The sequence below is a fragment of the Aureobasidium melanogenum genome (assembly GCF_000721775.1).
Source record: "Aureobasidium melanogenum CBS 110374 unplaced genomic scaffold scaffold_15, whole genome shotgun sequence".
NCBI lineage: Eukaryota > Fungi > Ascomycota > Dothideomycetes > Dothideales > Saccotheciaceae > Aureobasidium > Aureobasidium melanogenum.
Window position 1 is genome coordinate 404,437 of NW_024470067.1, and position 27,479 is coordinate 431,915.

General features: G+C 49.9%; 11 protein-coding genes across 11 annotated transcripts; 6 read left to right on the plus strand and 5 right to left on the minus strand.

The window, feature by feature from the left end:
• Positions 1 to 736: 736 nt before the first annotated feature.
• On the plus strand, positions 737 to 2,330 carry M437DRAFT_85869 (PLP-dependent transferase; the record flags this gene model as incomplete). Its single annotated transcript, XM_041028358.1, has 2 exons — positions 737 to 1,798; positions 1,854 to 2,330. 2 exons carry the CDS (start codon positions 737 to 739, stop codon positions 2,328 to 2,330), a joined length of 1,539 nt encoding a protein of 512 aa, XP_040878441.1.
• A 1,875-nt stretch (positions 2,331 to 4,205) lies between these two features.
• Positions 4,206 to 4,910, plus strand: M437DRAFT_85870 (actin depolymerizing protein; the record flags this gene model as incomplete). Its single annotated transcript, XM_041028359.1, has 3 exons — positions 4,206 to 4,479; positions 4,668 to 4,829; positions 4,885 to 4,910. 3 exons carry the CDS (start codon positions 4,206 to 4,208, stop codon positions 4,908 to 4,910), a joined length of 462 nt encoding a protein of 153 aa, XP_040878442.1.
• Positions 4,911 to 6,398: 1,488 nt separating this feature from the next.
• M437DRAFT_52091 (uncharacterized protein) lies at positions 6,399 to 6,947 on the plus strand (the record flags this gene model as incomplete). Its single annotated transcript, XM_041022298.1, has 1 exon — positions 6,399 to 6,947. The coding sequence occupies one exon, from the start codon at positions 6,399 to 6,401 to the stop codon at positions 6,945 to 6,947; it is 549 nt and encodes a 182-aa protein (XP_040878443.1).
• A 1,434-nt stretch (positions 6,948 to 8,381) lies between these two features.
• On the minus strand, positions 8,382 to 9,932 carry M437DRAFT_15026 (uncharacterized protein; the record flags this gene model as incomplete). The annotated part of the gene is made up of 1 exon (XM_041018790.1): positions 8,382 to 9,932. A coding segment is annotated over one exon (1,551 nt), but the record flags the coding sequence as incomplete, so codon positions are not given.
• A 782-nt stretch (positions 9,933 to 10,714) lies between these two features.
• On the minus strand, positions 10,715 to 11,617 carry M437DRAFT_34786 (nucleotide-diphospho-sugar transferase; the record flags this gene model as incomplete). The annotated part of the gene is made up of 2 exons (XM_041019286.1): positions 10,715 to 11,212; positions 11,279 to 11,617. Coding segments are annotated over 2 exons (837 nt in total), but the record flags the coding sequence as incomplete, so codon positions are not given.
• A 560-nt stretch (positions 11,618 to 12,177) lies between these two features.
• On the minus strand, positions 12,178 to 13,509 carry M437DRAFT_85874 (L-rhamnoate dehydratase-like protein; the record flags this gene model as incomplete). Its single annotated transcript, XM_041028360.1, has 2 exons — positions 12,178 to 13,142; positions 13,200 to 13,509. The coding sequence occupies 2 exons, from the start codon at positions 13,507 to 13,509 to the stop codon at positions 12,178 to 12,180; spliced, it is 1,275 nt and encodes a 424-aa protein (XP_040878446.1).
• Positions 13,510 to 13,678: 169 nt separating this feature from the next.
• M437DRAFT_52238 (uncharacterized protein) lies at positions 13,679 to 14,044 on the plus strand (the record flags this gene model as incomplete). The annotated part of the gene is made up of 1 exon (XM_041022322.1): positions 13,679 to 14,044. A coding segment is annotated over one exon (366 nt), but the record flags the coding sequence as incomplete, so codon positions are not given.
• Positions 14,045 to 14,132: 88 nt separating this feature from the next.
• On the plus strand, positions 14,133 to 16,666 carry M437DRAFT_51916 (uncharacterized protein; the record flags this gene model as incomplete). The annotated part of the gene is made up of 5 exons (XM_041022263.1): positions 14,133 to 14,218; positions 14,269 to 14,330; positions 14,384 to 14,413; positions 14,463 to 15,891; positions 15,943 to 16,666. The coding sequence occupies 5 exons, from the start codon at positions 14,133 to 14,135 to the stop codon at positions 16,664 to 16,666; spliced, it is 2,331 nt and encodes a 776-aa protein (XP_040878448.1).
• A 1,565-nt stretch (positions 16,667 to 18,231) lies between these two features.
• On the plus strand, positions 18,232 to 18,477 carry M437DRAFT_52058 (uncharacterized protein; the record flags this gene model as incomplete). Its single annotated transcript, XM_041022290.1, has 1 exon — positions 18,232 to 18,477. One exon carries the CDS (start codon positions 18,232 to 18,234, stop codon positions 18,475 to 18,477), a length of 246 nt encoding a protein of 81 aa, XP_040878449.1.
• A 2,437-nt stretch (positions 18,478 to 20,914) lies between these two features.
• Positions 20,915 to 21,241, minus strand: M437DRAFT_52039 (uncharacterized protein; the record flags this gene model as incomplete). Its single annotated transcript, XM_041022285.1, has 1 exon — positions 20,915 to 21,241. The coding sequence occupies one exon, from the start codon at positions 21,239 to 21,241 to the stop codon at positions 20,915 to 20,917; it is 327 nt and encodes a 108-aa protein (XP_040878450.1).
• A 2,682-nt stretch (positions 21,242 to 23,923) lies between these two features.
• M437DRAFT_51999 (uncharacterized protein) lies at positions 23,924 to 24,738 on the minus strand (the record flags this gene model as incomplete). The annotated part of the gene is made up of 2 exons (XM_041022277.1): positions 23,924 to 23,971; positions 24,028 to 24,738. The coding sequence occupies 2 exons, from the start codon at positions 24,736 to 24,738 to the stop codon at positions 23,924 to 23,926; spliced, it is 759 nt and encodes a 252-aa protein (XP_040878451.1).
• Positions 24,739 to 27,479: the final 2,741 nt, after the last annotated feature.

The following is a 27,479-nucleotide window of genomic DNA, read 5'->3' on the forward strand; positions in this document are numbered from 1 at the left end:
CGACGATGACGCAGAAACACAGAGCGTGGTGGCTGCTTGAGGATACTCTGCCATGTCGGAAGAGCTTTATACTTACCGGGTCTTCAATAGACTAGATTGAATCAGTTCACAGGCTGCGCGAAAGCTGGCAAACTTGATCAGCTTGCTGTTTGGAGGACCGCAATGTACTGAATCAGGCCTGTCCAATTTGGGGAATCATTAGTGGGCCTGGGTCGATCTGAACAACGCTGCGGTTGACGACGAGAGATGCTTGCTCTTGGAGGTGAATATTCAGACGTGGTGATAAGATAGGGGTCGGTCGTGACTTGTACCCCGCAAGGCCGGGGACGGCACAGAGATGGTCGGACTACGGGCCGGCATAGGGCGTTGTTTACCGATTATTGAGATGCGCCATATTCGGGGGAGTTGCGGAGGATGCAGTGATTGACTCATGTCTGGTTGTCGGGTTTTCTTATCTCCAAATTGTTTTTTTAGGCTGATTGTAGATTCTTCTCCTCACTCGATTTGAGGCCTCAGAGTCACCAGATTCCCTCACTCACCGACCCCAATCGCCCTACACTCCCATCAGATCGTGTGACTGATCACCGCCATGTCGTCATACCGGATTGCCGTGGGTAGAGCGACCACTGGGTTTGGAGGGGCTCACTCTGTGCCGCGTCGCCTATCTACATATCCTGCACTATCCCCGTATTCATCCCCACGATCGGTAACCTCTCCAGCATCAGGATCCGCCGCCATGGCTTCGCAAAGTCTCTTGTCTTCGCTACCAGTCCCAGCATGGCTCCAAGGCCAGTCAACTCGCTCCTTCTCCAACACACCCCGCCAGAGACGCCTTACGATTGAGAACATCAACCAGAATGTCGTCGAAGCCGAATACGCCGTTCGTGGTGAGCTCGCTGTCAAGAGCGAAAAGTACCGCGAGCAACTAAGAAACAAGGACACTTCGCTGCCCTTCGACACTGTCATCTCAGCCAACATCGGTAATCCCCAACAACTCGACCAGAAGCCCATTACCTTCTTCCGTCAGGTCCTATCATTGATGGAGAACCCTCTCCTTCTTGAGCACCCCGATGTCCTCATCAACTCTCTTGGTTACAAGCAAGACGCCATTGACCGCGCAAAGACACTGCTGGACGATGTCAAGAGCGTGGGAGCATACTCGGCCTCCAAGGGTGCCCCTGGCATTCGCCGCAGTGTCGCCAAATTCATTGAGAAGAGAGACGGCTTCCCTGCCGATCCTGAGAACATCTTCCTTTCGGCTGGTGCTTCAGGTGGTGTTAGCACTCTTCTCAATGTCATGTGCGCCGACGAAAATTCTGGAGTTCTTGTTCCCATTCCGCAATACCCTTTGTACACCGCAACCCTTGCTCTTCTGAATGCAAAGTGCGTACCGTACGAACTCGAGGAGGACAAGGCTTGGGGCACAAACCTTGACGCCATCCGCGCATCCTACGCAAAGGCAAAGGCCGAGGGTACAAGCGTCCGCAGCATTGTCATCATCAACCCAGGCAACCCTACTGGTGCAACTCTTTCTGTCGAGGACATCAAGTCAGTTCTGAAGTTTGCTGCTGAGGAGAAGCTGGTTGTCATGGCCGATGAGGTGTACCAGACCAATGTGTTTGTGGGCAAGTTCACCAGCTTCAAGCAATGTCTTAGGGAGCTTCAGCAAAGTGAGGAGAACAAGGATGGCAAATTCGACACTCTTGAGCTTGTCAGCATGCACAGTATCAGCAAGGGTATGATTGGTGAGTGCGGTCACCGTGGTGGTTACTTTGAGCTTGTCGGCTTCGACGAGAAGGTAAGTCTTGCACATTCCCGCATCTGTGATTCTATGGCTGACCTTCCTTTTCCAGGTCACCGAGCAAATTTACAAGTTTGTCAGCATTCAGCTCTGCCCTCCCGTCATTGGCCAATGCCTTGTCTCCCTTATGGTTGAACCACCAGTCGAGGGCGACCCGTCCTACGAGACCTACCACAAAGAGGAGCGTGGCATCTTCAACGGCCTTCAAAAGCGTGCTACCGCCCTCTACGAAGCCTTCCGTGAGATGGAGGGTGTGTCATGCCAGTCACCTACCGGCTCCATGTACCTCTTCCCTACCATCACCCTTCCTCCCAAGGCCATCGAGAAGGCCAAGAAGGAAGGCAGAAGCCCAGATGAGTACTACTGCCTCAGATTGCTCGATGCAACTGGTGTTTGCGTCGTTGCAGGAAGCGGATTCGGACAAAAGGAGGGAACACTGCACTTCAGAACCACTTTCCTTGCTCCTGGCACTGAGTGGGTTGGCAGAATCACCAAGTTCCACAAGGAGTTCATGGATGAGTTCCGATAGTCATAAGGACAACCCTGTGGAATCTTAAGTTCTTGTGTATATAAGATTTAGGGAAGAATAATACCTTTTTTCAGTTGCTGTTTGAATGAGTAGGCATGGCGCTGTGTATGTGGAATAGAAATGTTTTCGTCCATTTTATGTTTCGTGATTGCCTTCATTTTTGTAGGAAGGGGCCACTCCTGTGAGGCAACTACTCGTACCTACCTAAATCATCTTTGCCTGTTTGCTCTCTTTTCATGTGACATGCCACGACAGCTGACCAACTACTTTTCGCAAACCAAACTTTTCAGTCACCAAAGCACATCATCACACGAACATTCTAATGCCTTGGACTCCTTGTTCTCGAAACCCTGATTGTCAGCCAGATGCTTTCTGGAACAGATATTGCCTTCGAGCTTGCGCTTGCGCATTGCAACACTCTGATCACGAAACATCTCGGACCACACCTGCTCTCGATGACTCCACAGAGGACTGATGATCTTCTCACACTATCCAGCTCACGATCGTTTTCGATTCTACATGCTCAAATAGCTAAGTGTTTCTGTTTGTTCTTGTGTCCCCTTTTGCTTCACAAAGAAAGAACGAACATGCAGGATCCTGTCGTTTCTTGCCATGGACATGGCCAGCCTTTGGTTCGTCTCTGCCCACAAACCTCATGGCCAAACAATATGGAAGACCACACTCTTCCTCTCCCTCTGGTGTGCAGTGGAAATTGTGCACAAGTTATGCATCAGATGCTGCATAAAAAACTTAGACAGACAAACAAATTTCTCTCTCGCCATTTTCTGCCAACACTACAACATCGCTGCCATTGTCGGAGGCACTATGAGCAGCATGTCGCAGCATTGGATGATATGACTGGTCAATCGCCCATCCCATCACCTTTGTATACCAGCTCGGGAGCAGCAAAAAGAGACGAACGTGGAAGCTTTTGCAGACCAGGACTTCAGTTCTCTGGTCCGTTGCGTTCTGTTTACCAGACTTGATATACGCACGTTTTGGACCTCTCGCCAGTCAATAGCTACAGAAAGCTCAGCTTTCACATCTTCCGTGGCGCAATTGGCTAGCGCGTTCGACTGTTAGATTTGCTTCGGCAGATCGGCTATCGAGAGGTTGACAGTTCAAGCCTGTCCGGGAGAGCTCTTTTTATCTTTTTGCTGCACACCCCGTGATCACAATGCAGCGAGATATGTCTGCTGGGTGCTCTCTTTTTTGCATCCAACTTCTAGAGAAATTTTTGAGCAGACACTTACAGAAGAACGGAAGCCACTTGCCCGTCGCGTCATGGATGATGCGGAATCTATTCTTTTGACTTTCTGAGTTTCTTTGGACCTGGCAAGTTCTGCCGAACGTGCTGACTCGTGATGTTGGACATACCACCCTGATCACACTTACAAACGTACTCATGAGCTGATCAAAGCAGCTAATATGTTCTTTGCTGCTCTGAGAACTACTTGAGGTCAGAAACCCATCTTTTCGCCAGAGTTTAAATGAGATAGGTATCTATGTGGTGAGGTGCGAGTCGATCTGAAGCTTTTCTCAAAATCACACAAAGATTCATGCTTCTGTGACGAGCATCCCATGGTCTCATTGGCCAGATTGGTGGGAACATTTGTCACAATGTGGAGGACCTACTATGTCTCATCCGCTATCATATCTTCCGGACATCTGCATAAACATGGCAACCGAAAAATAGACCAGCAGGCCATGTTCGCGTCATTGTTTTCTCGAATATTTCATTAAGAACAAGCCGCGTTCCAGCTTCTCAAAAAGACCCGCGGTTTACCCAGCCGTTTACCCCTGGATATACACACTTCCACCCTTAACCCACCACACGCCTACATCACCCCGCACACTTCCACATCATCATCAACCATGCCTCAAACCGCCGACAACCTGCTCAGCGACCCTGAGATCGCCACTGCTTACGAAGACGTGCGTTCCGATAAGTCAGCCACAACATGGATGGTGCTCAAGTACATTTCCGGCACTTCCGATGCATTGAAGCTGGATTCTACTGGTGAAGGCGATATCGCAGAAATGGTGGAGCACCTTGGAGATGATGAAGCTGCGTATGCTTTTGTAAGGATGACCGTTGGGAACGATGAGCTCTCGCAAAGAGTCAAGTTTGTCTTCGTCTCATGGTGTGGTAAGTTTCAAGTTCTTCAATATGTGAAGCGATATCAGCTTCTGTAAAGAGGAGGATCGAGTTTCGAAGGGATGGAGTGCTCCAAAAATCTTTACGGGACTTCTCAGTAAAATCTCGAATGGAGCGGCGTGAAGCATTTCCATATTGTGGCGGTATCAGGCACAAAGACTGATGGAACCATCCTCCAGGTCCCAACACAAGAGTCATGCGCAGAGCAAAGATGACCACGCAAATTGGTCAAGTCAAGCAAGTTTTGCGAAGCTACGCCATCGAGATTCAGACCGACAGCAAGACCGACCTCAAGGAGGCAGAGGTTACCATGAAGTTGAGAAGGGCCATGGGTGCCAACTGTAAGTCGCTGATTTGATGTGCGTTGAAAAGAATAAAGACTGAATCAAGCAATAGACGACCGTCAAGCATCAGGCTACTAAACATGTGAAAATCCAGATCTGTTGTTATGTTGAGCAGGATAAGCGATCGCAGTCGCAATTAGACAAAAGTCTTCACAGAAATCAAGCAATTAGAGCTCGGAAGGAACGAGCAGTTGGAAGCCTATCACGACGCATGACAGATTGTTCGGAGCCGCTTGTCCTGCAGACGTCAAGTGTCGTAGCTCTTGTCCAATGATGTGCTCGTGCGCAAATGCAAAGCGCAATCTGCCCAGGGATCATGTATGCATAATTACATTCTTATAATCTCGCTTATGATCGTCATCGATAACCAGAGGAACTTGTGCATGTTCCACACAGCAATTGGCTGACCCAACTGTGACGAGTGTTTCAAGTACAGTATTATATAGGATGCGTGATGAAGGAAGTTGAGGTCGGTCGCCGGGTCGCATGGCTTTCCGACGTTTCCGCAATCCGTCAGGGTCGAATTGCGCTAAGGCGGTGAGAGGACCGCACTCGCAGCGCTCGCTCGGAAAGCAGACCCTGTTTTGCTCATGTCGTTCTGACGGATGCTGTGGGTGGATCACGATCTGCCAAAAAGCCATTGTGGACCTCGAGTCGAGTAATGATGCTCTTTCCACCTCGTCCTCCCCGGACTGAAGTCTTCCAAGTTTACCTTTACATCAGCGGCTAAAGAGGGGAGGAGCGCCATGTCGCTCGTCCTTGTCTCTTTGCTCGACGACGCTCTTTCCTCCTCTGCATAACGCAGGCATCCGTCGGGGCTATCATGTCCCCTCCAGGACCGCCGCCGCGCCAGGAAATGCTCAACATCATCACCTTTGGCGAACCACAAGAGTCAACATCTGTGCGAGCCATCAGATCTCACGCCGCCAAAGCAGGATGGAAGTCGAGGAAGAACTCGAGGGGAAAGGCCCTCGCCGCAGCCGCCGCCAAAAATGCCCTGCCTGGTCCCACCACGGAAACTGCTCCGGATGCGGCTCAAGTTGCACCACCACGCCACAAGGATTTACCTGCTGGATCATCTCAACCAGAACATGATATTGACCGCAGCGTTGTACAGCCTTTGGTGCCACATAACTCATCTTCTTCTCCCTCAACGACTTCATCCGACTCATCGGCTCATTCACCACATGATACCGCCATGGGCTCCGTGACAGATGACACTGACTTTGGAATGTCTGGAATTAATCATGACAAAGAAGACATGGAAGATGATAATTCCCGTGCATCGCAGCTCGTCGCTAGGGCGCCAACACGCTCACACTACACATCTATCGCCCATCCTCATCAGTTCGGCTCTACTCATGATCCATTTTCTCAGTTTCCTGTCCGCTGGGAGGAGTCATTTAGTCCATTGATCCACTTTTGTAAGTATCTATCTCCTGATAGCCTGTCAAGGGTTCGAAAAGCACTCGTTACAAGCTGAAGTTGTATTTCATGGTCAAGTCCTCGGTTGCTTATGACTAATCTGTTCCGTCTTCAGATCGCAACAATCTTGGTGAAGCGTGGATGGGCTTGATCTCGGCCGATTGGGGTAAACAAGGTAATACTGAATTTGTCGACTTTGCTTTGGAAATATCCATCACCCAGCGGGAACCTGCAATGTTCTATGGCGTTTTATCCAACACTAGCGTTATGGCTCCTCCCTCCAAATCCATATCCATGCGACAGAAGCCTTACCAGTCTCAATGGCTACGGCATAAAGCCATCGAGTCTCTGAGGGAAGCCATTATGGATCCTAAGCGTGCTTACACTGATGCCGTCATCTTGTCCGTCTGTCACGTCTACTTTAGTGAGGCACTGCAAATGGAGCGCCACAACGCACTCAATATCCATGGACCTGCATTGAAGAGGATGGTGGATTCAAGAGGAGGCGTAAGCATCATCGCTGCAAGTGGCAGGAACGGTCTCCTTCTCTCGCGCTATCTCTCTTGGACTGATCGCATCGTCGCTTCAACACTTAATTGCCAACTACTCTTTGGCAACTACGTTGAGGACCACACTCTCGGAAGAGCTCAGTGGAACGGCATGTGGTCCAAAGTTCAAACCATGATATGATCAAAGTCGGCATCATGACACAACTTGCTTATTCACCTCGAGCAAATGTTGCAGAGGTGCAATTTATCATGAGGGATTACACGACACTTTGTGAAGCGAAACATATTATCTGCGCCAATTCGACTGTTCGCCGTCTGTCATCATAGGCTATGCATAGCCTACTGTGGCCACCTACGAGGCGGTTCTACCACCCATCTCGACTGGTCATGAGCACTGCTGTCGCTTCAGCACCGAGGCATATACTACGATGCAGCCAGGGTCAAGTGCTTGAAGCTCATCACTGCCCTTGGCTCGATCCATCCGAGCAGCCATGCTAGCGATGATCGCCTCGAATGCATAACCCAAAACCTTATCAGTACCGTATTGTATCAACTATACCCGGCACCACGAGAAGCTTTACATGCTTACTCTTGCTGATCACAAGACGCACCACCAAGCAATCCCGCAACCGAACAACCTACGTTTCGAATATACATACGTCCATGACCTCGACCAACGACAGCATCGACCACAGCATCAGCATAGGCATCTGTATTACCAGCAACAAATTTTTTCTTTCGCAAAGCTAGACACTCAGCATAGATTGTGACTAGATTCTTTGCTTTGAGGAGAATATACACCATTTTGTTCATAGTCCTTAAGGATATGCATACATAGTTTTCTCATCTTCAGTTTCTTGTTGAACGTTTTCTTGCTTGCTAGTACTATTTTGATAGAAGAAAAAAAAAAAGGAAACATGCAAAGATTAAGTATCGCACATGTCCTCACAAGCACTTGTTGCACACGATGAAATGAAAAAGAGATTCATTAGCGCCTCATGGCCCGTGTCTAATACTGTGAAGCTGAAGGATCTAATCATAATGGGAGAGAAAAGCGCGTCGTCATGCAGACCTCCCAACCACCCATCCAATGCCATTGAAAACGCCAGTACCGTCATGTCATGCAGAAATGAAAAGCAAAACCCATGCTCCGATGAAAGAAGACTCGAAGAAGAAAAGGTATCCGCTAATTGTGTATCATGTACAGAAGAAGAAGAGCAAAAGAAGAAAGAAACATTAAGAGAGGTCGTATCCAGGTATCGTGGAGGGAAATGAGGAGAGGATCTTGGAAAATATCCTAGGAGGTGAAGATGCACACCAGGGCCATAGAGACAACGGCGAAGAGAGTCTTATCCGTCAGCATGATGGTCTTTGAGCTCGCTGACTTCGCGGTCACACTGACGCCGGCGCTGGAACTAGTGACGCTGCCTGATGCCGCTGCAACTTGGACGTTTGCCGCCGTTGTGGATGCGATTGCGATTGCGGATGCGGATGTACTCACTGTGCGTGTTGCGCCGCTAGTGCTGGCGCTAGAGCTGTGACCGTTTTTACCAGAACCGGAACCCGAGTGACCAGAGCCAGAAGATGTGGAGTTAGCAACGTCGACAGGGAGCGAGCCAAGACGAGCACCAAGGTTTGCGATGATGGCTTGAGAGTCGCGGACAGTGATTGTGCCAGCGCCGTTGGAGTCGAGGACAACAGTCTGGCCACTCTGGTCCTGAGCAGTGGTGGCAGAACCAACGCTGTCACTCTCGAAGCTAAGACCGTTCCAAGTGACGTTTTGGGTAACGTCGGCACCATCAGCATTCAAATACGACAGGAACAGAGTCTGTCCCTTAAGGTCAGGAAGCGAGATGGCGAAGTCGATGCTGCCCTTGTCGGTATCAGAGGCGTTAGCCTGCTGGGCATTGATGATAACCAAGGAAGAAAGATCATCGTTAGCGTAGGCAGCATATGCGCGGACGTAAGAGTTCTGGGTGGCCAAGGGAGCGAGTCTGGTAGTACCATTGCCCGAGCCGAGGAGCTGAGCCATAGCAGCCAAAGCATAGTAGCTGGGACGAACATTGGCGGCCTCTCCGTTGTTGTAGATAGGTTGCCAAGGAGCAGCGTACGAGTTGTCGGTCATGTGCATCTCAACCGAGGAAATGTTGAGAGTGGCGCCGTAGCAATAGAAGTTGAGGAACCAGAGTGCAGCACCAAAAGTGTTGCTTACATTTGCCATACCAATGGGACCGACGTTTGCCATCTCGCGGAGGTTGTAAGGAATACCAGTAGACAGCGCGGTTGAAATTGAAGTGGCCCAGTACGCGAATTGAGATTCGGTCCTGTCAAAGTCCATCAAGATGTTGAGGGTGAGATCGTAAGTTGAAACATCGACAAAGTAGAAGTAATCGTGCTGGTTCCACGACGAGAGATAGTTGGTACCGTCGGACCCGTTCATGATACCCGCATCGACCATGTCGTTGATGGTGAAGGTTGTGCCAATTGTCGAGGCAGTCTGGGCGGCTTCGAAGAAGTCGCAGGTCATGTTTCTTGGTTTCAGGACGTTGTTGCAGACAGACTCTGCTCTTTCTAACCACTGCTGGGTGTAGATCTGGCCGTTCCAGGTACCATTTCGCATCTGTTGCCAGGCCTCGAGGTACAAGTCTGGCTCGTTACCAATCTCGAACGAGTAGAGCGAAGTGTTGTTGAGACCGTCGACAACGGCAGCTGCTGCTTCGTTGATCTTCTCGAGTCGATCGCCCATGTCATAGGCCATGTTCAGCTGGAAGGTGACAGGCATGCCCTTGGGGAAACGCTCGAGAGCCTCGAGGTAACCAGGACCGAAGACGGACCCATCTGCGGGAGTAGGGTTGGTTTCTTCCTGATGAGGGTTTTGACCGAGACTGAAAGCTGACCAAGAAGCATCCCAGACCATATGATCACCAGTGTTGCCGCCGAGTCTGAGATGAGGAGGTGCGCCGGAGTAATCTGTGAGATGTTGAAGAAGATTGATGGAGAGTTTATTAGGTGTGTCTCCACCGGTGAAGGAGAACAGGTTGGAAGGTTCGATTCCGAGGCCAGCGAAAGAAGGACTCAGAACTTGTGAGATGCCAGAAGCTGCAGGCGCGCTGGCGGCGGGTGTTAGGGAGATAGAAACGGCATGCGCGAGGCTAAAGCATGAAGCCGATAGCAGTAGTGAATTGATAGCCATGGTGTATGGTATGCAAGATGTAGAATGCCTGACAAACAAACGAAGGTTATGCAAGGAAAACAGAAAGCGACAGAAAGCAACCACTGCCCATCTATTAAGGTCGATATTGAAAAACCTAGGAAGGGAGCGCGGCGACGGTCGTCTACTAAAGTGGCCGTCCGGCGCATCCAACAATCAAGATCGGGTATAGTGCACGGACTATTGGTGACGTACTTGGGGCTCTTAAACAGGCCTGTCTACAGTCTACCAGCCGTCTCCCACAGTTCAACTGTGAAAACGCTCATCTCGGAGTGGAGTCAAATCCATCAAATCTTCTTGTTAGCTGGGCGCCACGCAAACCACCCAGTAGTCTCTAAGCGTCATCCGCCGACTATCTGCACTTGTTTGCCCGATGCTCGTTGATCCTCCCGGAATCGCTGATCCGTGTGCCTGAAACTTGGTTTACGCGTGTACGCACATGCGTGCGCGCGCTTGACTGACCCTCTCCACATGTGTCAAACCAAGTCATCGATTGCTCGAGCGGTCTTGGAAAGTTGGCACAACTTGGTCCCACCAAGATGCTCCTGCTGTGCTACCTTGGCTCTGGGCCTTTATCTCACAACCAAGATCTATATGCATGTTGCCTGCGCCTATTTTGTCGTCCCGCGGCTCATCTAAACTTCCAGACTAATATAAGGTGAAGGTCCAACCACAGACCTCCTGTTGGACTGTCAGTAGAAAATTCTCAGAAAAATTCCACATGTTGCACATACCCCTCTGCGTTCTTGGAAATCTTCGTACAGCCAATTCCATGCATCCCGGTTACGACAGTCTTTGCGCGCTGAGCCGGGCATAGTGTCACAGGCCGGTTGCGTTTTGAGGTAGATATCTTCGGTTATGGGGAACCATGGCTTCGGCCGCGGCCAATCTGAAAAGTGAACAAGCTTCGTCTCGTTCAACACTCTGTCGGGATCCCAGGTTTCGCCTTCGTCCAGATATTTGTGGTGAGATTTGAGCCGAAACTCTCCAGACACAACCCAATGTTCGTTTGGCAAGATCATCGCCTCACCCGCATAAACGTCGTTGATTACTTCCATGTCGTAAAATTCACTCGCGTTCGAACGCTTGAACATGGCATCAATCACGCGCTTGAATTCATGCATAGATGGCTTGATCAGCAGCATTGCCGACGAGATCGTGTCAGGATCAGGAAGCCAGTATGCATGCGGTGCTGCTAGAGTATGGTCCGGCAGAAGGAAAAGCTCATCGAGAGGCTGTTGTAGGTATGACAATCAGACGGGTCCTGGCATCAATCCATCGGAAATGCAGGGTCAACGTACCTTCAGAATAGTGGCGTCCGAATCCAGGCTCAAGACCCTGTCATATTGGGTTTGTTTGAATGCCAACAACTTGGTGAAACTTTGCGCCCATGTTGCGTCTCCCGACTCGGTATACTGAGGCCTGACTGGTGCGATATGGACCTTGTAGTCGTCCTGGGCCTTTCGTATGAACTTACTTATCCAAGTCGGTACCTTGGGATATAATTCCCACTGTTGAGGATAGAGCAAGACACGATCTGCCTTGCTACCCAGTCGATGCAGAGACTCAAACATCATCAAGCTGTTGCAGAGGTACTCTTCGTCGGTGACATATTGGACGTATGCATAACGTGTCCAATCAATGCCATCATCTGGTTCTGGAGTGACATGCATAGGCTCAAACGTATGGCGAACGGGTGCTCGCGGAGGAGGTCTGAGGAGTCGTACTAGAAGATAAATGCCTGCTGCGAATAGAATCCATTGCCAGAATGTTCTTGAACGAAGCGTCCTTTTCAATGTGTGAATGCTGGCTTGTACACTCATGACAAAGTATCGATTATATGGTGTGGAGTCAGGCGGCGTAGGAAAAATTTGGTGCGGAAGTTGTAGACATGATAATCATATTCTCAAGTTTGTTCGTGAATTGCACAAGGGTAACAAGGAGGGCTTCGGGGCTTCGGAGCGTGTCTTGGCTGACGAAACAGGCAAAGATCGTTAGCTGTCATGTTACTGCAACTGTGAGACGACGATTAACTTATTATCACAGTCTGTGTTCATAAGAGCCTGAAAATAATTGTGATTTTACTGTATGCAAGAATGGTCTATGCTATGCAGAATACTAAAATATCGTGAAAACGTCCTACCTCACATGCTAGGCAGAATGTTTATACACTTCTCTACTGTGCATAAGACGTTAAGACTTACGCCGTCTTCTCGTTCTGGACACCTTCAGGAGCCGTGGGGTCGGCCAATGACTTTGAAGGGGCAGGGTTGAGGATGCCAGCGGCATCAATCAAAGGAGCAGAAGGATTGACCTCAAGACCAAATCCGGGCTTGTCCAGAACGGACACGTCAAGGTAACCCTTCTCGGGTATGGGTTCGTTGAGGAAGAGGTTACCGAACACAGGCAGAACCGATTGACCATCAGGAGAGTTGGCAAGGTACTCTTGGAATGGTGAGTTTGTCTGTGAGACAACGAAGTGGTAGCTGTAAGGACCACTTGCGTGAGGGACCACAGGAATATCATATGCAGCGGCCTGAGCCGACACCTTGAGCAGCTCGGTCAAACCACCTAGCCACATGACATCAGGTTGAAGGATGTCGAGGTTGCGACCCTCGATGAGCTTGCGGAAACCGTATCTGGTGTATTCGTGCTCACCAGTGGTAAACTTGATTGTAGGGTGAGCACGCTTCAGAAGAGCGTGGCCGTCGAAGTCGTCGGGAGAAAGAGTCTCTTCCCACCAGTTGATATTAAGGTGCTTGCACTTCTCAGCGATTTCAATGGTATAGGGTACCGTCAGACTCATCCAGCAATCAACCATGAGCGGGAAGTCGGGACCAACACTCTCGCGCATCTCGGTCAAGTATTCAATGTTCTTTCTCATGCCCTCGAAGCCCTCGGCGGCGCTGTATGGAAGGGCGACCTTGCCGCCGAAGAAGCCCATTCTCTTAGCAGCAGACGGTGCGGGACCGGTGCAGTAGAAGTTGAGTCTGTCTCTTGTTGCACCTCCAATCATCTTGTATACGGGTTCGTTTCTGATCTTGCCCAGCAGATCCCAGACAGCCAGATCGATAACAGAGATGACAGCCAATGGAAGACCCTTTCGTCCGTAGAACATGGATGCTCGGTACATTTGATCGAAGAGTAGGTTCGTATCACGAGGATCTGTTGTTGCAATGTCAGCAGTCGCCTTGTGTCTTTGAGAGTGCAGCCACATCTCACCAGCGCCAATCAGGAATCTGTTAAAGTGCTCAGCAACAAGCCAGCATGCTGGTGGACCACCAAAACCTGTAGCGAAACCCTTCTTGCCATCTGTAGACTCGATCTCAACGCAGAAGGAGCCAAGGACATTGATGCCAAACGAGGTTCGCGACTTGCGGTACTTGTCGTATCCAGACATGGGAGTCGCAATCTTGGAGTCGATCAGCCAATGGCCGCCTTTGACATTGTGATAGTCACCACCAGAGCCAACGCCCTGGACGACGAAGGTCTTGACGGCCTTGATCGTGGGGAAGCTGTTCACAGAGGCCATAGTGAATGTATACAGCTAGAACAGGGAGGGAGAAGGCACAGTGAGGGGACAGGTGTGCAGAAGGGGGAGATCTAAGACTTAGGCTCTGGTTCTGGGGGAAGCATGGTTATATGCCGACGACAGACGAGCGTCTTTCCCTCGGCACACGTCTGAGTAGGCAGTATCAGCTACCATCTCCTACAAAAGGTGCAGCGACCGGTGCAAACATGTCGCGGCATCGGCTTTCGCAGACAATGATGTCCCGGGTGAGGGTATTTGCTTGGCAGAAGCGGGGCTTCACAAACAAAAGCCTTCTCTCCGCTCGGTCTTCATCCCTCCGAAGCCTTCTGCCCTCTTGACCATGGCGGCTCAAATCACCCCGAACAACGAGGCTCAGTCACCCTCTTCACCAAAACTTACCCAACAACACGCTCGACCTTCCCTCGATGAGCCAGCCGAAGACCGGGAGAACGGCCTCGAGGAAGCCTGGAGTGATGACGACGGCGATGAAGATGGCCCAAAGAGGAAAAGACCGCGTCCACTGAGTGCGTCCTGACCTTGTAAACTCAGCACCAGTCATGCCTCCTCCCCATTGCTCTTCGTCTACAATTGTCATGTGAAATTTGTTTTGACTCGAGTATCGAATGTCTGACGATTTTGAAGGTGTTTCGTGTGAACTCTGCAAAATTCGCAAAGTCCGCTGCGATCGTGGCAAGCCATCATGCGGCTGGTTGGTCCCTCACTTCTGTGCAATGGTTAACATGTGCTGAGTTCGACCAGGTGTGTTCGAAATAGCCAAATATGCGAGTACAAGGAGCGCAAGAAGCCTGGCTTGCGTGCTGGTCAGTACTCAAAACAAAGAACATTGTACAAACTCCATCTGAATCATCTTAAGGTTATGGTAGAGAACTCGAAGCTCGACTTGGTAATTTTCATCAACCATTTTTGTCTTCGAGATATTGACGCTTCGTCAGACAAGGTGGAGAACGTACTGCAAGCACAGCAACAGCTCCTGCAGCACTTTACTTCGGTCATCCCCGGCTTGACAAATCAGCAGCTCAATCACCAGTCACCATCAGCCATTTCCACTGCACAATCAGTCGACCACGGCGGTCGTTCCGAGGCCGCTCTTTACATGCAGAGGCCAGCTCCATATCCTTCTGCAACCTCCCCTGCCTCTGCCATTACTAATACAGGCTTTGGTTTACACCCTATGAATACCGCCCAAGCTGCACAGCAAGCGGAACAGTATACTCAGTCTCTACAAGAGACGCAACAACAGCTTAGCACACCTCATGCTAGGCTTGATTCTCACTCGGAAGCACCATATGCTCCGACCAACCCACCACTAGAATCTCCTAGTCTGAACATACCTGGTTCCGGACAAACTGCCAACCTAACAAGTCCTCAGCTGCAGATGTCTAGCCAGATGGCTACCAGTCAAGATGCTGAGCTGCCGCCCTACGATCTCTTGTATTCTCTCGTCGATCTGTTCTTCAAGCATGTTAACACATGGGCCCCAATTCTGCACAGGCGTAGTACTCTCGACTCCTTGTTTGGTACCTCTAGTCTTGAGGAAGCTGACAGGATCCTACTTCATGCCATCGTCGCGACAACGCTGAGGTTTTCCAACGATGTGCGTCTAACTGAACAAGCTCGAGAAAGATACTACTCCAATTCCAAACAAAAGGTATTACTTTACGGGCTCGAGAACAGCTCCGTCAAAGCACTTCAAGCCCTGGTCATCCTGGCCTTGGATATTGTTGGATGCTCAAATGGTCCACCCGGCTGGAACTTGCTTGCTCTGATTGCGCGTTCTGTCGTACAGCTCGGTCTGGCGGTTGAGACCACATCGACCTCTGTGTCCCCGCTGTATCCTTCAATCTATACTCTTCGTGCAATGGTTCTCCCGGAATCAAATGACTGGATTGAGGATGAGAGTCGTCGACGTCTTTTCTGGATGGTTTATCTCCTTGACCGCTATGCTACCATAGCCACGGCTTTCGAGTTTGCACTCGATGACAAAGAGATTGATCGCAAATTGCCTTGCAGAGATGACTTGTTTGCTAGAAATCAGCCTGTCGAGACTCGTTGGTTTCACACGTCGGAGAGAACCGACTACACGTTGAACAAACCAGAAAACCTAGGATCTCTCAGCTACTACATTGAGATTGTGGGAATCCTGTCGAGGATACATCGATTCCTGAAGAAGCCAGTCGACATCGGGGATTTGTCAGACGTTGAGCAATGGCAACGCGAATACCGTGAGCTCGACAGTGCTCTGAACAGCTGGAAGTTTTCACTTCCCGGCGAGTATGGGAACATGGCACGCTTATTCAACCCTAACGGCAGCAGCAAGATTGTTAATTGCATTTGGATCATGTTGCATATCACATATCACACGTAAGTCGATTCTCACCCAGGTCATCCTCATCTGTTGCTGATATTATCTAGTGCCGTAATCCGTCTGCACTCATCTGCTGCATATCCAACCACCAGGTCCCCTATCTTCACACCATCATTCAGTGCTAGCCAAAGATGCCACACCGCTGTTGAGGATATTTGCTCACTTTGCACTTACGTCAGAAACAATAACATGCTTACAAACCTCGGCCCGCATTTTGCCTTTTCAATCTGGGTTGCGGCTCGCTTGTTACTCGTTCATGGTTCGACGATTGACCATCAAGTCAACCCAGCAATATATCCTCTTGTCGAAACGTTGCGAGATATGGGTCGATACTGGAACGTCGCTGAAAGATATGCTACACTCTTGCAACGTGTACTTGACGAATACAATGAATCCGAACGTGCACCAACTGGTGTAAATGGCGAAAGAGTTACACCATCAACGGTAAAGATCCTGGCGGACATGAGACGATGTGCCTACGATCTGGATTTCTTGATCTCCAGGCAACCACGCCAGCAATATAGTGGTGGTAAACAGCATGCCATAACTCCCGCTCGTACCCCGGCTCCACAAGAGCTCGAGTATCTGGATGTCTTCGACTTTTTCAACATGCCTCGTCTTCCTGTCCCCAACGACACTTCTCTTGCTGCAGCCGCCAATAGCGGAGAGTTCCAAGCTCCTGATCTGGGCAGCAACAGCGAGTTCAACATCACCAATTTCATGTACGATCCAACTGCCGATTTCTTGAATGTACGCAATGCTGGGACATGAAGTACAACGGGATGATATCTTGTGGATGCCAGTTTTTACATTTTTGTCGCTAGACAGACAATCAAAAGATGTACTGCGAGGTCGGATAGGTACTGAGTGACCGTAATCGGCGGCCGCCGGGTGTCGCTAAGAGTTGGGTTCTATGATTTCGAAAAGTCTTTGGTCCAGCGATTTAAGTTGTACGGTGGTTTCCTTCGAGACTCCGCTCGTATTGCTCGAGCATGTGCAAGTGCGTAGTGCGCACTTATCCGATGCAGTGCCTTGACATTTTCAAGCGGGATAACATGAAGTTAAATTAAGCCCCCTCGGTTAGACTTGATCTGACGATGTCTCGGTACCACGATCGTGCAGCATACTGCAGCTTTGTTGGACCATTCTAGGCAAACTATATGCGGCGAGCATGATCCTTTTGATCCTGCCTATGAGTAATTCATCAACGTGTCAGGGTGTGTCACTGTGCAAAGTAGCGCCGATCCTCTGACACTCATCTGCATAGGTATTGTATCCATCAAGACAAATCGGTACTTGGGCGCTGACTCCAACGCAATGGCTGATCGAGTGATTCGTTGTCGAAGCTGCATGTGTAGTTTAGTGGCCTGTCAAACGATTCGGGCAAATCGTTCAGGCAACCCCATGTATACGAAATATGTCGGTACCCCACCCTGCAAAACACGTTTAAGCTGCGAGTTGAGAGATCACATCGAAGCTCACTATGACTCAAGTCTATGTTGTCGCTGACTGTACAAATCAAGAGGTGCGCCATCGATGTCATCGTCACCGTAATTTTGGCGTGCAGCTCGGAAGAATAGCATGCGCAAGGCACTGCCGGATCAGCATCTTACCCTCATGGCAAGCTTGGACGTATCTCTAGGACCTGCAGCATACCTATCGATCGCCAAGGATCACCGCTAGTCCATGTAACTACTATGGTCGCTCAAGCATCTGCCTCTGGGTGACAACTATCATGAAAGTACAGTTGTTCGCGAAGACGAGCTTAATTTGGGCATCGCCAAATCGCTTTTGTGTGTCTATCATAGATGGTCCCGCTCCTGCCGCAAGACCCTGCCTGGCCGTGACGGGTACCAGTAAGTAGCAGCCAAAGCGGAATGGAACGTTGCTTCCAGAATGTTTGCTATCAGCATTTTCTGCTTTGGGTTATAGGTGACATCGATGAGAAATAGTGAAGCAATGACGGCACAGAAAATCTGTTGTCCTTCTATCTACTTCACTTCAATTTGCTCTCTGCTTCCGTCGCTGTTTTCATCTGCTCTCTTCCACTGGTCAGGCCTTCGTACAGGATCACTAAACTACCTTGCTTTAGCTGCCTTGTCGCCGCAGGATGGTCGCTCCAAGTACCACGTACGCATGTCAGATGCTGGACACCCTGCGCGTCCATCCAACACTACGCACGTAGACCTGTCAGGTATACTACGTACGATATATACCGTTCCACGTAGTCCTCTTCAACGACCACATCTCGCACACAGTATCATCGCAAAGACCAGCCTACATCTCATAACCTTGTAAAAAGCCCCGAGTCTACCATCACCAGCATCGAAGCAATAATGTGCATCCAAGTCGTGGAGCGCTACGCAGTCTGCCGCTGTCTCTACCACAGACACTCTCTCGATCCCTGTGCTTCCTATGGCTCTCGAAGTCACGGCGTTACCGAAAGAGTGGTGCTCGTGGGATACAAGTGCCCAACGCACTCTACCTCTCAAAGATCGACCCCTCAACAACACAACCGAAGTTCGCAGGCTCGGAGCACCAAGCTGCCAAAACTCTCTAGACACCTCCAGTATCGATTCTAGCTGCGAATCAAGTATCAGCAGACTGTGGGTCTAATACACGAGCTGCACACAACAGACACAATGCAGGACCTTGTGCCTTGTCTATGCATGTTGCGTTGAGATGGCACGCGACAACACGACCTTGATGGGAGGAGACGATGCACAACGGTCTCACCTGACTAAATCGCCTGCATGATACATACGACCAGACAACCAATGAGCCTCGGCAAGCTTCGATTCCCATCAACCACTGCGTTGGGGCTGGTACCATTCTCTGCTCTCTTCACTATTGCACTGGTTCAAACACGATTTCCTTCCTTCATTACCACCCCTTTGACTTTATTCATGCCTATTCCAGCCCGTTACGACATATGCATCCTGCTCTCTGCTTACATCGTTTTCAAGTTTGATACCACACACGAAAGTTCAGACCATATGATCATATGATTCTTCTTCAAGCTCTAGCGGCATATCGTTTTGCCCTTATTTTCCCTGACGCCTAACCTCTCATATTTACGATCGACGACCAACACACTGCAACATTAGACATATCATACGATCGCGTACCGTAGACCATAATCAAAGCCTTCCGAGTCATTGTCCTCTTCCCCGTTGGCATTTATGACTGTCACTTTACCAATATCACATTGCGATGACTTTGACTGAGAGAGAAAAGGAATTGAGCAAGGCTCTTCAACTATACGGAGTCACCAGGGGCCCAAAGAACCTGTGACAGATGTCACGAACTTTAATAAGGAATAAACCCATTTCTGTTCCTGACTGTCGCATAAAGCGTTCAGTGAGTCCACATATGTGAATTTTGGTAGCTTCGCTTGAGGAGGTGCTCTCACAGCTCTCTAATAAGGACAAAAGCGTTTTGGTGAGTAGCATAGAGATTTTGTACATGGATCAATGGAGCAAAATATGGTTCTCCTCGAGTCGGTCTTGACCTTGTGTATTGGTGTGTATCACAAAGGTAAATGTTAGTTTAAGAGAACAAGAGAAGAAAGTTGTTAGAGAGGCACGAATGGAAACAGGAGTAGACATTGTCGAAGCTAAGAAGACTGTTCTATCAATCCAAATTCTGTATACCGGCAGAACCATACTGTTCTATAAGATCATGCATCTGCACGACCACCGAACAGATGACAAGCTGGCTCTGAACCTTGCTCAGAAAAGCTGTCGGTTGACCATTGGATGTGATGACCGATGCACGTATTCGCGTAGTCATAATAGTTCTTGCATACATGGCTTTGCTGAGAACGGTAAAATAAGGAAGTTACGAACATATCTCCATGCACAAGCGTTGCTCCCGTACGTGACTGACTCATGACAGAACTTTTCATCCTTGCTGTTGCTTTAAGTGGGGAGGAGGGTACGAAGGCCAGGTTCTCCCCAGCCAGCACCGTCCCATTGAAAGGTCTCCATGATCCTCGACAGAGAGCAAGATACGAAGACAGAGCAGACGAGAACAACCACGCAGCTTCTATGGGACATTGGCAGCCGAGGATATGGGCGACCGCAAAATATGATGCAGAGTCTACTCGATGGACTTGAAATCGGATTGACTAAACCGTCACTTGCGGAGCGTAAGCTAGTGCGAGTACAGACGGTCGTGAAACGTGTAGGTAGAATCCATGAAGACCACTCTGACATGAATGACAAACACCGAAGACCGTAGAACAGACATCTAATGATCGAAACATAAAAAATGTGGGCTGCGGGAGATGAGAGTGACCGGAGTCATAGTCTAGTTTTTTGTATCAGCTCATAGCTCAAGCTTCAGGAAACGATTGGGCAACTGTTGAGTGTCGGCAAACCTGTGGTTATCTTCTAATATGGTATAGCCAGCAATGGGCACTAGACTTTGCCAGCTTCAGCTTGTGTGAAGGACATTCATCACGAATGTAGTGCGAATATGGTTATGTGAGGTTTCAAATCTAGCGCTGAAGGACCGCGGCTGAGAACAAGACTAGAAAGACGGGAAGACTGATACGATGTAGAAATATTTGTTCGTTCTTTGAATGTATGCGAAAGAACCTAATTAAAATCCAATATGTTCCAATAACTAGATGTAGGGACATCCCAGACTACTGTCCCCCATCTAAGAAAAGCGTAAAAAGTGGTCGCAGCGTCTCCTGGACGCAGAGCGGATAGATCATTCGACACGCATCACTGATGCGTGATAGGACGGGCCACTCTCTCGAAGAGCCAATCGTAAAGACGACCATCTCGATATCATTGATCTTGCAGACATAAGAGCTGAATAGCATCATTATGGTGAAAGACCGAGCAAAGGTTGCTAGCTGATGCTGTGTATGATGCATCGTGTCGTGGCAGCCAGTAGCAACGTTGCTATGCTCTGTCGAAAAGGTTGAATGTATTCGTGTCCGTTGTTCGTCATGATCGTTCGTGATAGAAGTAGTGAGATTCGTGTTCGGGTTCAAGCCAGGCTCAATCATCCAGAATGCCTTGATGACGTCTCTTCAACAATGTCATCGTACTTTGGCGGTGCGAATGTTGTGTTTGGCGTTGTTGAACCGTTTCTGGAATGTTGCTGCATCTCAGGGCCGTGATCGGTAACTCCATCACCATACAATGTCCTGCCGTCCAATGATCCGTGATGTTCTCCTTGGTTGGAAAGTTGGCGAACTCTGTTTGCATTCTGCTCCTTCAATAAATCGAAATTTTGTTCGTATTCTTGCTTGCGCTCCTTCTTGGCTCTTTGCTTAGCTGTAATCTTGGAGCTTGCCAGACCGAAACAAGTGAGTAGTAAAGAGGCCATATTGGACCCAGAAAATCCGATTGCAGACGAAATGTTGTTGGTGGTAGAACGTCAATTAAGATGTTGGAGATTGATGGAATGCTGTAGTGTTCAAGATGCAACGCAGCAAGGAAAGTCACAAAGAACGTGAGAGAGAGGTGGGTGAGCAATATAGGACGCAAGAGGACGTCAGATATTTAAACATCCGGTGGAAAGGAAGGAAGGGTCTAAGTACGTAGGTCGATCAAAAAATGCTAATTGAAATCCCGCCCGTACCGATTTGCAGAGCTGTGGCAAGGGCCATCATAGGAAGGATGGTCATCGCTGAGAGATGTTGCTGTGCTGCATCATGCGCAAACCATGAGCCTCAGAATGTGGAGCTCATGACCCGGGGACTTGCGGAGTTTAGGGATCAGCGCCATGTCTTGACGGCATTTGAGTTTCTGGAGCAGAAAAGGGATGTCTCATCTTCGTTAACGTCTTTTTGGCTATCCAAATGCGGTAATTTGTCCTGCAGCCCGCCAATCATCAGCAATGCGGATCAGAGGAGAATGCCGACTTGATTTGGCCGACGGCTCTCACACGCAGTAATGACGGGAGCATGGGTTTCAATGCCAGCAAACGGATCCAAGCAGAAATGTTATGGCAATCTATCATGCATGCCAGCCGCGCGTTCGAGATATGGATGTTTCGTTCTCAGGCGGACGACGACTCCGGGGCATTCCGTTCGAATGAGATGACGGCACCAACAGATGACTATGATGATGATCCAAGTCCCTGTCACGAGATTTCGAGATCGAGGCGTGACCCGTCCATGAGCTGTTTACGAAGCAGTCAGAATTGGTGGTTCAGAATGACATTTCAATTGAGTCCGTATCTCCTCGGCCTCCAAGACCAGCCAAGACGTTCCTTTCTCGTTCAACGCACACAGCCAAAATACATTTTGGGTTTTCATGTGCTGCGGCTGACGGTTGTTGAAGTAGAAAAGTATCATGACAAACGCAGCCTTCTATGACGTGGAAAAGCGTTGATTTCGGCCGCCCCCAGTCTGGAGAAGGTGCAGCGGTGCCATATCCGACGTTCCTCGATCGAGGCCTCCAGATTTATGCATCTTAACGAAAAGCATGCAGAACAACAACTTGACCAACCTAGAGAAACAAGCATTTCTTGTCCTTGTCCTTGGAAATCCTTCCCGCAGTGCCCAAAAGAGGAATTGTGGCTTGCATACATACCGAACAGTGCTGCTGCTCAACCAATGTCCTTTTCTCCTAGCAACACACGTAGCACAGTTGTCCTTTGTTGCTGGAGCAGACAGACGGAAACAGCGTTGTAAGTATCACCGTCTGCCCTTTCATCGACAGGGGTCGATGAGTTCTTGCGGACCAGGTCACCGCTGTTCCCACGCTCCCGTCCCACGTTCTATCCGTCCGGTGCCTGTGTCGCCGATCACAAACACCTCAACTTCCGAGGTATCGGAGCCACAGTGGCTGCAGAATACAGACAAGGGTCATCATGGCGGATAGCTTGAACACAGGCACGTTGTCGACTGTGCTTCATGCCATGCAATAGGTAGCTCCGCAGCGAGCCTCGTCGCACTACCCTACAAAAGTAGCTTTCAACAGTAAGCTCGGGTCCCAATTGTTATACTCCAGTTATCCCGAGGTCACATTTGATTACTCATATGCCATCAACGCTCCAGACTTGCGTCCGTGTTGGTAACTCGCGAGTCGCGGCTGATGATAACTCGTCGAGCTGAGGAGAAAGAGACCAAGCTGGAGAACAACTTGGTACCTACATTTGCTAGCATACAACCTTCTTCCTACGTAGAGGCTTGCGTGTACCGCGTCGGATGCCTGTATGCACAAGCATGTGTACCGCGTAGTAAGCTCAGCGGTTGCACCCAGCACTCACTGTTGCAATGCTGGTGACTGTACTTCGCGGACCATGCTGACATTTGTTCTTGACCGCTTGCCATCCACGGCTCTTGAAGTGTCCAGTGATTTCGTGTCCATGGTTCGCAGATATGTCAACCAGATTCCAGAGCCTGTTCCTAGAGTACATGCATCGACGTGCATGTAGTGCCTCCCAGATTCTCAGTGCCAGTCAGCAACATGTCGACGTTCATGTTTCGGAATTGACAAGGCAAAGATTAGCCAGATGCACAAGCAAGAGAAGACAACAACGGATAGCTGAAAGCATTTTCGGCGACGATTGGAATTATGAACAAGTGGGTCAAGAGCTTTGCGTCAACCTGGTAAAGAAATGAAACAAAGGCAACAAACAGTCAACCTCTCTGCTTTGCATACTCTCTTCTTTCTCTCTTTCGCTCAAATGTATCTCTCACAAAAACAAAGATCTTCCCATCCTAGGGATCATCCGGGAGTGTAAAACGAACGTACTCCGAAAACAACCAGAACAACAATGAGTAATCTCCCCAATCGTGACAACAAGGAAAACGAAAACAAGAAGCGACTGACTAAACGCTGCCGAGAAATGGAAGTAGGCAAAAAGACAAGAAGGCTTTCGTGGTGTGAGTGTGAAGAGATGAAGAATTTCCTGAGAGAAACGCCGGCGAGTACCAAAGCATGCAACTGGCCTGATCCCAAATAGAACTCCCTAGTTACGCCATAATACAATGTGAAGAGCTCCTTTTATTCCTTTCGGTGCGACGCTGAGTATGCTGCATTCAAAGTCCGGTCATGATTAGAAAAAATGCGTGTGAGGCTTGGATAGCTCATGCACCTCCATCTCCTATAAGATCAATTAGTATTTGGGTAACGACTGAGAACGAACATATCAGAACTCACCATCTTGAAAGTGTTAAGCTCCTCCTTGATCTGCTGAGCGAGCATCGGGGTCAGACGATTGCAAGTTGCAATGTCGCCGCGGCGGTCGTAGTCAGATGCTGACCATGCATCATAGAATTGGATGCGAGGACTAAAGCTGATGTTGCGAGAACCTCCTTGAGGAGTGTTAGGCATGCTCTTGGCTGCTGAAACACCGAGACGGTTATTGAAATAGTCACTGGTGGTAGATGACATGCTTCGCGAACCACGCTCATCTCTAGGTGTGGTTGGGATACTGGATGCCGGGCTGTGTGAATCGGTGGAGATCGCGCCGTCGCGAGGGCGAAGATCAGGAGAAGCAATAGGCGAGCCAGTACCAGCGCGCTTCAAAATACCCTTCTTGACTGCGGCCAAAACCTCTGCTCTCTCAGAGTCGTTGCCGACGATGCTCTTGCGCATGGAATCGTTACGACCATCCATCGACTTCCGAGCAGTCTCGATCGAGTTCTTCTCCAGCTTAGGGAAACCGGTTCCTCCAGCAGGTTGTTCGCCGGGATGTGCGTTGACATTAACATTTCGCCTCTCAGCTTCGACCGTCACCATCGACACTTGAGCCATGCTAGGCTGAACCGGTCCATCGGCGGCGGGCACTCCAATAACTGACTTAGGTCTGAACAAACCCTTGATCGAGCGACCACCCTTCTTCATACCCTTGCCCATCTTCCGAAGCATCATTGACGCGGATGAAGCGGTCGAAGAAATGGACAAGTTGTCGGTCGAACCGGTGAAACCACCTTGGCCAGTATAGATGCTCGCGCCAATACCAGCAGCCTCTTGTTGTCGGGCAATGGCAGCTTGCTCGGGATCCATCTCATCGAGAGGGTTGATGGCACCCTGAGGAGGTAGATTCTCACTTGATCGTCGAAGTTCTTGAGTAGCACCAAAGGAGAAAGCACGTCTTAGGCGTGATCTCATACCTCTGTTCAAGTCGTTGGCAGAAAGATGGGCGAGTTGTTGGGCTGCCGGACTCTGAGGCTGCGCTGTGTTCACACGCCTGGGAGTCTCCTCATCTGGCGATTGCGGCGCACCAGTGATGGGGGATTTAGAAAGTGGAGAAGGGTTGGTTGCACTACCACGGATAGGCAATTTCACAGGACTACCCGATGCAGCAGGGGAGATTCTTCCAGACTCAGCCTACGCTTGTTGTTAGTCTCAGCCATTAACGGATATGTCGTGTCATTCACTTACAGGAGGAGGTGTAGTGGAAGATGGAACTCGTCGGCCAGTGCTATCACCACTACTAGTGCGCGAATGGAACGAAACAGGTCTGATAGTGGCATTGCCCTGCGAAGAAGGACGGCCGTCTTCGAGCTTGCTCATCTCCAAGCTGTTCAAGCTTCGTCGACGGTACCTCTTGGCTGACTCAGATGTGTTAGATTTGGTAACGGTAATGTCATCACTCGAGGTTCGATTGAGTTGAGGAGCAGGTGGTGTCAGGAGGTTGTCGACTGATGAGGCGGGTGATGGTGCCTTCTGTAACGAATGGTTGGAATCGGCACGTTGAGGTGTTCGGCGATATCTGTTGGGGGAGGATTTTGGCGTTGTTTCAAACGACGTCAATGAGAGGTCAGGGATATTGGAAGACAGGTTGATGAAGGCATCCTTTCCTGGACTCAACGGCGGCGTTTTTGTGGTAAGATCGGCCGAAGAGGTTGTCGAAGTGGACGAGGTACTCTTGTGGCCCTTCTGTTGGACCTGAGGTACGTTGGAAGAAGCCGAGATAGTGCGCGACTCTTGTCTTAGATGAGGGGTTGTTTGGAAAGCGTAAGGCTGCACGGGAGCGGCAGAGGGCGAACTGCGATAGTTGCTCCTCGCAGTCGAGCCAGCTCGTTGGTGGTTGGCTTGGTATGCGTCCGAAGACGAAGGACGCGAGTGCAGCATATTGATGGAGCTGGGAGGCGAAGGCAGAGGAGACAGTACTTCCGCCATGGGCTGACGCGACGCGAGAGACGCTTGAATAGATAAAGTATCGGTTGACGGCAGATGCAAGTCAATTATGAAGTAATATTAACGATTGGTAGAGTTGCAGGGCTGAATTCAGGAGCGTCAGCAAGGTCCAACTTGATAGAGTATGAGAGAAGTGACAGGCGGTGGGGCAGATGCGGTAAGGAGAGTGGCAGGTAAGCCAATTGGAGAGGAGAGAGTGTGTAGTGTTGGCGGACGTTGTGTTCACGAGCCATGCGCTGTTTGGGTGCGGTGCCTTTGTTGTGCGAGAGAGCGTGCATGGTGACAATGATGCTGAAACGTCAGAGGAGGCGCCATGGAGGCACATCTCACTACGCATGGCAGACAGGCACAACGAAAGCATGTGGTAAAGGCGGTCAGAACAAGGAGCGAGGTGCATACCTTGGGAATTGAGTTGAATTGGATTGAACTGGATTCGGTTGACGAGCCACACACAGGTCCGGCCGGGGGCGGACACAAAACCCTCAGACAATCATGAGGTAGAGAAGGGAGTAGTCGGAGGATGCAAAGGCCAAACTACCAAGAGCGACGGCGACAGGATTCAGTCGTCGTGCGGTGTCGAGAGTTGAAGCCAATGATGTGCAGCGAGGGTGGTTGAGCGACGAGGCTGGAAGGCACGACGGGAGAAGAACGGTGGGCAGTAAACCGATGAGTTGGGGCTCGCAGACAATCAATCAAGACGGCTGTAAAGCGCAGCAGGAATTGTTTCAGCAACAAGAAAACCAACAGTAATGGGCGACGGACGTCGAAGAGAAGTGAAAAGTCGAGCCGATGCGTGTATGGACGCTGGATGGAGGAGGACAACGAGGAGGGACAGACAGCCAGGGCAATGCAATGGCGTGAGGCGCTATGCTGCTTGGTGCGTGCACGGCCTCCTACACAACATACACTTATCGACGGCACCTAAACACAGACCACAGGTCGTTTCGCCATGCCACTTTAAAAAGAATCCACCAGCGGCCACTGCAATCATCGTCATACTGCCGCCAAATCTCCCTGGTCCCAATCACCATCTTGCAAAACCTCCGTCGCTCCTGCCTGGAGCTCTTGCAGGTGTATCATCCTGCTTCTCACAAAGGGCAGTTGCCCAGTCTCTCCCCACCATTTGCTCCTTCCCCAAGCTCTGCTCCTCAACCGCCGGGACGCGTCTCCCTGGCCCGTATTTTGTCTCAAAAGAACCATGTCTTGACCCCATGCCAAAATGCACCTGCTTTCTACCTAGTTGTTTCTGCGACACGCTCCATCAAAGTACAAAGCATCGTCATTAAACAATCATGCCCGTTCAGCTATAACAAGCCAATCTCTTGTTTCCCCATTTCCACCGTGACCATTTCCCAACCGCCGCCGTCTATCCGTTGGCGTCTTTTGTGCGAATCGTCTTCGTCTCATCATTCGAGTACGGCATACGGAACGCCCGTCCATCCGGCTTGGACGCTCCGTCATGCCGT